General features: G+C 35.5%; 1 protein-coding gene across 1 annotated transcript; it reads left to right on the top strand.

The window, feature by feature from the left end:
- The first annotated feature begins 279 nt into the window (after positions 1 to 279).
- Positions 280 to 10,643, top strand: LOC104911027 (harmonin-like). The gene is made up of 7 exons (XM_010711084.3): positions 280 to 510; positions 2,400 to 2,456; positions 3,916 to 4,035; positions 8,453 to 8,494; positions 8,797 to 8,850; positions 8,984 to 9,083; positions 10,345 to 10,643. Exons 1-7 carry the CDS (start codon positions 391 to 393, stop codon positions 10,626 to 10,628), a joined length of 777 nt encoding a protein of 258 aa, XP_010709386.1. The 5' UTR covers positions 280 to 390; the 3' UTR covers positions 10,629 to 10,643.
- The last annotated feature ends 278 nt before the right edge of the window (positions 10,644 to 10,921 follow it).

Here is a 10,921-nt window from a genome sequence, read left to right as displayed (position 1 = left end):
CCCCTTCTCCATTATGATCTGCTGCAAATTGTTTTCTTCTTTCCTTTTTTTTTTAATGTCTTGAAACTTCAGGGATGCCTTAAGTTGCTTTCCTTTGATATGTAAAGAAGCTTCCATAGAAACACTTCATGATATTCTGTGTGCAAGAAGCCAGGAGATTTCAGAGCAGGAGCAGTTAGGTTGGGTGGTGGTGCAGGATTTGCCATCAGTTTTATCAGAGCTGTTGCAGATATGAACTGGTAAGGCAGATTTTTGTTCTCTCATGCATAGTTGGCAAGTGGACGTCCTTCTGCTTCTTCCTCTGCCACATCAGTGAGGCGGTTTGCTGGTGGCTTACAGCTTCATACCACAGATCTTGATGATATAAACTTAGATGAAGTTGAGAAACATATGGCGCCACTTCCACCACCACCAGTTGCTGTTACTCCAGTATCATCAGCTCATCCACTTCCTGTATTGAATGTTCCACTTTCCAAAGGTCCAGTCCTAACAGTATCACCAGCTTCCCAGGTGACCTCATTATCTGTTTGGATGCATGTGCCTCTACCATTCCCCTGCTTGGCCTCCCTCCCTGGTTCCATTACCCACTTCATTATTGGATCTGCCAGTCTACTATTTCTAACATTAAAATAAATGAAGTGTTTTTGTTGTTTGATAGTGAATGCAGTCCAGAAGTTGTTTCATTATTTATTCTTGTAATTTAAGCCTAAAGGGTTTTGCTCCATCCTTCCTGCATGTGTTGCAGACCGATCATATGCAAATATGTTGGGCAGAATGTAATAGTTAAAAAGATATTTGGACGTGAGTGTTTAAAAAAGAAAATGTCAGGCAGCAAATTAATTCAAGTCTGAGAAAAATTATCTGTGTAGTGAAAATCACTGCTCTGAAAGTCTTTAAAATTTTATTGGGTTGGTTTGTTAGCTGCAAAGATTAGAAGAAGAGAATTAGCATGAAATCAGAAAATCCAACTTTTAAAACTTCAATACAGAATAAATTATCAGTAAAGCAATTTTAAATGAACAAGAGTTGGTGATCTTTCTGTAAGTCAGGTTTTTTGCTGACTTTTATTGACACAAAAAGAGCTGGAGATTTCTTCAGAAAATATTCCAACTTTATTACAATCTCAGTCTGAAAGAGGATCATGTATATAAGAAATCTTGTGCCAAATCTCATTCTAGGAGAGAATTGGCAGCTGCTGCATTGCCCTTTCTCTTGCACTGTGATGGGATTTGTGTACTCCAATTTGTATACCAAAATATTATTGCTCGTTTCAAAGCAGAAGAGGGTCCTGTATGGTCGTGTCTTTCCTACATGTTAATTTTTCTGCATGGATTTGTGTGTTCCTGCACTATTGTGTGTGTTTGCTTGTTTTTTTTTTTTTCTTTGCATTTTTACTTGGAAATACTAGACTTTTGCTTTTGCGTGATTTTGGTTAAAGTGAGAAAGGATATGCAAGTTTATCATTTCTGGAGGAAACTGGCAGATTATTTTTATGTCAATAACTGCCTTAATGCAAACTATGTATATTTCATTATTATCTTCTTAGAGTGCTTCCTCTTATTTGGGTTACAAGTTTGAAGTGCCAAGAATATGCTAGATCCATTGAAATGGAGATGTCATATATTCTTATGGATAACAAGTGTTCCTTGTTGTCCATACATAAGCACGTGTGCATCTAATGCTAAGGGTCTGATTTTTAAAGGTAACACAGGAGCTTCCAAACTGAATCTAACGTCAAACTCACATATTCCAATATATGTTTCTGGTAGTTATTTAGTGCCAGATGTCTTTGAGCAAAAGGTCAGTAATTAAAGAAAAATACAGCTGGCAAGAACAACAAAAATTACCTAGCCTTCAGTAATGGTAGGCTAGTTCTCACTAAATATAATCAGCAGTATATACAAGGAAAGAACTAAGCTCTTAATAAAGTACTAATACTGAACCAGAGCTGCTTTGTTTATAAGCAGTATTAGCAGTAACCTAGTATTGCTAATGTGGTATCAGGCATGATAGTAAAATCAGAAGGTGAACAGCTTCTCCTTGCCTCTTCTTTAAAAATGCTGCAAGTAAAACAAAAACATTTTGTTTTATTTCAATAATGAAATAGCTTGCATTTATGCCAACCAAAGCAAAAATTAAGGAAGAATATTCCACCAAGAATATTTTTGTCATTTTATTCAAAACTGTAAATCTTTTCTTTGGTGCTATTTTTCCCCCTAAATCATTGTATTTCAAATTCAGCTCTTAACAAATATCTGGCAAAAAGAATGAAGTTTCCTGTCAAGTATGTTCTTGGCAACTAGCTATTAAAACACCTGGTATAAACATATCTCTTTCATAAGATTATTAGCAACTGTATATTTTTACCTGAACCCGGTACTAAGTCTGCTGTTGTTTAGGTTGTAAGAAACACCTCCCACGTTGGCAAAGTGTCTGCCGTGTCAAGCAGTCCACTGGTATGTCATGCGTTGTTGATAATGAATGTAGTTTTATGAATTTCCCATGTAATGGTAACGTAAAGGAAAGGTTAAGGGTCTCACTCTGCATGGCTGATTGATTTCAAATTTGGCGCTTGCAGTCATGTGTCTATATCCTGTGTTACAAGATACCTAATGCCAGGTAGTGATAGTGAGTTGTAATGATCTGAAGACTTCATATTTCAAACCTTCAGCCGTATACACTGAAAGTTTGTGTGTTCCATGCAAAGTCTCTACACTACTGACCATGTGAGAGTGCTTTTCTGCCAAGACAAAGAGGTGGGACTGAGCTGTGTTTTAAACATCATGGCTACATGCTACAAAGTGAGCTCTTTTTTTCTTTTTTTTTGAGAAGAACTGCATTTATTTCACCAGTGTTTGCATTGATTTTAATTTGGGATGACTGGATGTCAGTTTTCCCCATTCTGAGACACTCTTCATGTTGCGCAACTCCAGGAGAAATTATTCAGTTCCATTGTGACTTTAACAAAGTTAATCTGTGAACTTTCTCTCTCTTCTGAAATCAGAAAGTAAGAATATATTTTATGGAGTGGAAATGACATTAATTGAGGAATGTCTACATGAATTGAGGGACTTCCAAAGAACTAGTTCCAAAAATTCTTTAAATAAATAAATAAAACAATTTACTGGAAGCAATTCAAATAATTTTAGAAAATACAGCATGTATCATGTGAATAATATCTGGAATAGGCCATGTTTCTGATGAGAAACATTGACAAGACTGTCCTGAGAGTTGCCGGGGTTAAGTCAAACTAAACCCGCAGGGCTCAGTTTTGAACTTTTTACTTGAGCACAGCTACACTTGACGTCAGTAGGAGTTTTGACTGAGTAAGAAGTGTGGAATCATTCACATATCTAGTACGTGCTGGATGATTAGATTTCAAATGCCTCTGGATATTTGTACTTTGTAGAGTTAAGGGAAGGTAGTTAGCATAGCTAACATTTGTTCTTGACTCTGAATTATCTTGAAGTTATTTATGTGGAAAGGAAATCACTACAGTCCTATTGAATTTCATCTTGTGTAAATCCATTTAGCCACCGATTGGTTAAAATTTCATTTTAAGTTTGCTATCTTCTTGCATTCAATTTTAGCATTTTTTCCTGTCGTTTCTCATTCAGTTCATCGCTTAAATGGGACGAATGCCAAAAGCAGAAATGAGATTTTTCCCATAATCTTGCTGGTGAAGCCAAAGGTTAAGAGAGAAAGTTGTTGTTTGTATTTAAGAGAAATTGTGCTTTCATTTGTTAACTTTGACAGTACCTCATTTAAAATATTTGTGTAAGACATGTTCTATTAGTTCATTTCTATTAGTGTCATTAAATTCATTGGCATAAACTATGTTGGAGTATTTGGTGAAATTATGGTTTATAATAAATTATGCTATAAATTGTAATTATCTTAAATTAACCCCCATAGCAATTTGCTCCAAGTCCACCTACCCAACGACATCCAGGGGTACCAATAATCTCTAAACCAGTCATGCTTCATCCTGACCCAAACCTTATGGTCAGGCCAACTATCAAATCAGAGGCCCTGGTAAGCCTTTTAATGCTTTTATTTTCTTGTGAATGTTACAGTACTGTGGGATTTGTTATTGATTTCTTCTCAAAGAAGCAGTGCTTGTCTCATTTTCTGCTACGTAAAAGTCATATAGACTTTCAAATAATCACTAATGGTAAGTTCAAAAGGATATTTTTCCAGTTGTTCATAATCTAAGAGTCACATTAATGGCAGTTTTTGTACTAGTGTGTAGAATTACAGAGCAATATAGACCTTAATCTCTCTAGGAGAGACTGCAGATGTTTTTTCACTTATTTGTGCATTGATTTGCATTTTCATAATCATGGGTCCTTTTAACAGAAATGAAATAGTAAAAAGTTTTATTATACTGCTTTTTTTTTTCTTCTGTAAATAGTCATAAATATACTTGAAATGTATCTATGCATATAATTCTTTTGTTGGCAGAGAGAAAACAATCTTGGTTTCTTAGATATCAATAAATGGATGGTGCAAAGTCTGTTCACAGTTAGGTACTTTTTTATTTTACCAATATCTGTTTCAAATATAAATGAAGAAGAAACGCTGAGGATAAATATTATTGACCAGATATATAGCATCTTCAAGAACTGTTTTATGAGGGAAGATAAGCTATGGCTTTCTGAAAAGAAGGAAATACTGTTATGGCAAGTGGTAACTCCCACACGTCAGCCCAGCAATTTCATCTAAGATAACTGATGGAGAAATCAGTAGTTACAACGTTATTCTTAAGGATAATTTTGGCTTGTTTTGTTACCATTGGTGTTATGTGTCAATTATATGTATGTGTGTAGACGTGTGCATGTATATGTACACAGTTACAAGAGTAGGACAGTGTATTGTACTGTGAGCTTTCCATGTAGTGCAAAACATCACATTTGCATTCCATTTGTTTCATTAAAAGCTTATGCTATATCTGACAATAAATGACATGCGCAACATTTTTAGCTGTATTTTGTGGCAATGGGAAGGATTATTCTGTTACTTTCTTCCACAATTGTTCTTCTACTTTTCCAATTAGAGTTTAAAAAGATTCAAATGCTGTCGAATCAGCTCTCCTATAGAAATATTTGCTGTGAAACCTCTATTATAAATAGATTGAAATGAAAAATTAAAGCAGGTTTTGTAAGTTGCTCAAGATAAGGCAGATGGATGAGCTTGAAAAAAAAGATAAAAATCATTCTAACATAGTTATTTCCTTCAGTTGTGTGCAGGACTGCAGGTAAAGTGTATCAGACGTAGCAGCAATAAGACATAGTCAGAAATTTCAGTTGTTGACCATAGTTACAACAAGATCATCTGAACAGAAATAATTATTTCTTGTTGTTAAGTGGCTGGGAAGGGGCTCAACAGTTTTGGGATATGGTAATGTGCACTACCTACGTAGTTCCTTTATGATTTGATATCATTTTGCTATGTGTATTCTCTCACTTGTAGGTGTGTAGGGAACGAGTACTAAAAAGTGCAAGTATGATTCAGTCCCAAGATGAGCAAAAAAACATTGAATTCTCTTGTTATCAGGTGATATTTGTCTACAGCAAGGAGTTAATATCTGGTTTGGCCGTGTTCTTTCTTTTGCAGCCACAAGAGATGTTTAAAAGGATGGTGGTTTACAATTCATCATTTAGATCTAACAAAAAACAAGTAAAATAACATTTTCCATGTTTTGCGTGATACTTCTTTTGACTGGTTGCAGATTTTAAACCCTCTTTTCTTATCCTGTTGCTCAGTTTCTAAAACAGAGGACTTAAGGCAGCACTAATGCATGAAAACTGCTAGCCTTGGTAAGATTGCAGAGTGTGCATGTGGCTCCTGTAGCCTAAACAGGAGCTTCAGATTGAACCATCTTGTAGCTACTTACATAGTGCAATGTTTAAGACTGTTGAACACTGATAAATGTCCTGAGATTGGGTGATTTTTTTAAAAATATATTCCTAGAGCTGGTTTTTTTGTTTGTTTTTTTTTTCCACTTTTAGCTTCCAGTTACAATGCATTCAGTAATAAAATATTTTCTTAGTTTAACAAATAAATCTATTATCATGACATAGTTGTTGGTAGGAAATCAGAGGAACTGATGGTGGAAAGCACCTACTCATATAGCATTATACATATAATATATGATATATATAATATATATATTCATATTGTGTAGGATTTTCTATCATATTACTGTATTTATTGCCTTCCTCTGTGCAGCTTTAAATAACCATAGTGCTGAAACTTCCATTTTTCCCTCTTTGGTTGACTGCTCTGTGTTTTAATAGATTGTGCTTTCAAGTGAACTTTGTGCTTAAGTTCTCTGTTGCTGTTAAAAGTGCCATTTTCTGTCTAAAACAGCTTTACTAGTGCAAGCTAAGTTATGTGTATTATCATATTATATGAAAGTGTTGAGGCAAAGCTGTAAGCTCACAGGGTGAACCTTTGGTAAAGCATGAAGATCAATCATGACTTTTTCCTTTTTTGTTTAGTTTCAGTCTTTCTTGATATTCAGCATGGGTCAATTAATATGTAGAATCATTACATTGGCACCTTTTCCAGATAAGTGAAATTGTAATGCAAAGAAGGAAAATAAAAATGATTTTTTTGAGAACTTCAAGGTTAATCATTACGTATCCTTATGAAAATGATAAATTAAGACTGTCTCATAGGTGCAGTCAAATTAATATGTGAAATGCTAGCAAAATGTCAAATATTTAAAACTTTAATTAGTCCACTGAAAAACTCCCCACCAGACAAGATATGTCCACCATACATATGCTAACTTAATAAGATCTTTCAAGTGTCCATTTGAGAAGATGAATTTCTACGAACAGACTCACTGCTGAAGATTCAGGTGACTTCAGATGGCATGAGCTGAAGGTTTAGGTCAGAATGGAAAACTGGATTCGACTGAGATAGCAAATCAAACTTGAAGACTTATTGAAACTGAGTATTAGTATGTTTTAATTCTTCTTTTCTCCTTATGTCAATCAGAGCATGCCATTGGCTTATTTGCTTTTCTAAAAAAGTTATTTTCCCATTCAAAGCAGCAGCATCAACTTTTATCTAGAAGTCCAGACAGATACTTGTTTCAGTAGATATTCATGTAGATAAACATTTTAATCTTCTGTATTCTTCAGATATTTATTCATTTGAATGTTCTTGTAATTGACAGTATTGTCAGGGATGTTCATAACTTTCCCCCTTAATCTGTGGGAGGTAGAAATAGCCCAGTGGTTTCCAGTTAGAATTGCTTGGTTTATTAGCTCTTGCTTGCATCTTGTATGCACTGCTTACACTGTAAATTTATGATTGTTCAGAGGATGTGTTCATTTCATCATGACTGTATTTGTACATTTGTTGAATCCAGATCACGTAATTTCTTCATTTGTAGGTTTTTTTGTTGTGAAGTTTTACTTTTTGTCCTGCTTAAAGGTGGCTTTCCCAGGAAAATTTTCTTCAAGGGCAACATCTGTTTTCTATGAGGATGACTTGGGGCAAAAAGTTCAATGAGTTGCTTTACATTACATAATGAATTAGTGACTTGGCTGAGATTGGAGTCCTTTCCTCTAAGTTGTTTGCTCAAATACCATAGATGTCTACTTCAACAGTTGTACCAGAGATCTCTACTAATTCAGTATTCAATCTATTAGTTGTTTAGGTAACTATCATTATAAAATGTCTCTCCCAGTTTAGAAAAAGTGTTTGTAATACTAATATGCTTTCTAAAAGCATGAATGATTGGGGTTTTTTCCCCCCCCCCCAAGATGAAATTCTGTCCTCATTGAAGCCTATGATCAAACTGCTAATGTTTAGTTCATCAAAAGTAGCAGTTCATAAGTGCACTGCAACCAATTCTTACTTAAATACTAAATAAGGTGTGGACTCTCAGTTCTCTGCAGAACTGCATACAAACAAATTTGCTTTTTGTCCTTTGTTTGCTCATGGTGTGCAACCAACTCCCTGAAATGCCATGAAGAGGAGGATAGAAGGAATTTGAGTCTGGTCCTACAACTTAGAGTCCATGGAGCAGAGCTGGTGATGTGCAAATCACAGTGTCACTTCTCTCAGTGTGAAATAGTGCCCAGTGTAATGACAGTCCCAAGAAAGGTTACTTAGAAGTGCATGGCAGAACATATTCTCCTGTGATAAATATGTTCAGCTCCGCCAGGTGTAGAGAGGAACCAGTAAGAATAGTAAACAGTTCCTCAAAATTGTTCCATAGTGTGGAATCTAACTGCTGATTTACTGTAAGGTTTTAAAATCTTTTCTGACTGTCAGGACAGACTATTTGCTACCTTTCTGTGCTTTTCTCCATTTACAGTCTTTTTTCTTGTCTTACAGAATTACATTTTCTCATTAATAGCTAAAATGGAGTTTGTGTGTTAAACATGAGGCTCATGCACGTGCTTCTATAACTGTCTTATTTTATTCACAGGGCTTCCAGAAATATGTGGAAGACTTTGATCCACATTCAATGGTAAGGAGAGAATTCATACATCTTACTTTAATATAATATTCACTGGAAAAATATGAACATCTTTGATTATGAGGCCTAGGAGAGTAATATTCTTTCTTGTTGGCTTGCTGGGCCTTGTCTGTTTGTTTCTTCTAGACCTTATGAAAGGAAGCTTTCTCACTGGAAAAAAACAGTAGCCAGTGTTCTGCTCTTCCTCTAAGACTATTTTAGAGGAGGCAAAAGACTGTTTTCACCGGTCAGCTACATAGATCAGCTTGTTTTATGTTGCTGAGGTGGAAATAACTAACAATGTATTTTTATAGTTTACTCCAGAGCAGATTGTGGGAAAAGACGTACGCCTCTTACGCATTAGAAAGGTAAATACTACCTTACTGATTGATACTTAAAGAGTTCATATAAGCATTTCGTGTACAGATATGTTTACAGGAAAGAATGGAAGATTAAGTTAAAATTCACAGCTTCTTCTTTACTAAAACTCTTGTTTAATAGGAAGGATCATTAGACCTTGCAGTTGAGGGAGGAATTGATTCTCCTGTTGGAAAGATAGTTGTATCTGCAATCTATGAGGGTGGTGCTGCAGACAAACATGGTGAGTAACAATGGGGAATTTGAGCACTGTTGCAAAGTGGCTTCTTGCAATGGCTGATTTCTTAGCTGACTTCAGAGCTATAGCTGTTACTGAGAAGCTCACTTAGACTGTCCAAGGCAACCAATTCTGTCTCTGCTCTAAGAGCAACGCAAAGAGAAGTTCATGGTTTGAAGAGTGTTGATAAGCTGATAAATATGTAAATTTATAAATTGTCTTTAAGAAATAGACACTCTTGCTGTGTTTTTATCATGGTAAAAAAAACTGTTATAACATGGACCGAAAATGTGGAGCTGTTCTCTTCTCAAGGATTCCCCTTTTTCTAGTTGTATATAAAAAATCACTTATTCTGTTCATTAGAGAAAGTTAAATTTGGTCTTCATTATTTCACACTTCTCAAACAAGTACATTTGTAATTACATTAATGTGCAAAACAGATACTAGGTAATAGCTGTACTACATTGTTTAGCTTTGTTCTTAATGTTACTTCCAATGGTAATTTGTTTTGTAAAATGTCTTTACTCCCAAATCCATTTAAAGGCCTGACAGCTTAGTTCTGAAAGCCATGAGAACATGCATACCTGGAGAGTATGCTCCTGTGGGTCAGTCTCTCTCATCCTAACCTTGAGAACCATGTTGATGAACAGGTAGATGGACAGGACATCTCCTTAGATTGCCTTTTATAACTTCGTCCCAACCACAGCCATGTTCAAGTCACTTTTTCTCTGAAAAGCTCTCAGCCCCTTAATTTCTTTTTCAGGTGCTCTGTTTTGTGTTTTTTTTGACTTGTCACTGGTTTTGGCCTCTCTTTATAGCTGAGGCTGACCCCTTATCATATATCTTTTCCCTTCCTCAAATCCAGTCCCAGTTAGCTGACTAGATCAGCAAATCAAAATAAGTTCAAAGAACTAGATATGACACATGCTTTTGGAAAGTAATGGCAGTCCTGTAAACACCACTTAGACATTTAAGTATTGCTGCTCTTAATAGTGGTAACAGACTACAATCAAGCACAATTTATGAGGAGTATGGATGTACTGCCCAGATAGGCAAACTTTTACTACAGAAAATCTTCCTAAACTTGTCAACTAATTCCTTTTGTTTTTGCCTTGGATAACACATGTGTCAACTTTCAGTGTTGGCTCTCACATCTAGTTAATACACTAGATAATACTCATAATACTCAGTACTGCATAAATACACAATGTCTGTCACGGATATTATTTTGATAACGTGTATGTATGCTGTGTTCATCTGTCACCAGGAGGCATAGTGAAAGGGGATGAAATACTGGCTGTAAATGGCAAGATAGTAATTGACTGCAGGCTGGCAGAAGCACAAGCAACTCTGGCAAATGCTTGGAACATGGGTGGGGTAAGTATGTGGGATTACTTTTCCATTCTACCTGCAACTCTCATGATGTGTATTTTTCTTTCACAATGTTGTCACAGCAATAGAAGTAAAGTTGAAAATGTCAGAAGAACCAGTATGCAATGCCACCAAAGTGAGTTGAAATCTGTGGATTATATAGGTATACAACAACTCTGAAAGTCTTGCGTGTAAGGTACTCCAAAAGTTTATGACAGCCACACGTCAAGATTTGTACTTAAACACATTGCATTCTGAGTGACTGTAGTACTTTTATCTGTGGGATCTCTCTTGAATATTGAAAATTACTTGGAAGCTGATCAGAACTTTGATAATAGCTTATCTAATCTTTGATTTCTTAATGTGCAAATAGCTACAGTGCACTTTGGCTACAGTGAATGTATTCTCAACAAGAACTGTATTAATTGCTAAAATGACCAAATATAGTATGATACTTAGAATGATCTTTTTTT

Source organism: Meleagris gallopavo, chromosome 5, assembly GCF_000146605.3.
Source record: "Meleagris gallopavo isolate NT-WF06-2002-E0010 breed Aviagen turkey brand Nicholas breeding stock chromosome 5, Turkey_5.1, whole genome shotgun sequence".
NCBI lineage: Eukaryota > Metazoa > Chordata > Aves > Galliformes > Phasianidae > Meleagris > Meleagris gallopavo.
This window is presented reverse-complemented; position numbering and strand designations above follow the sequence as displayed.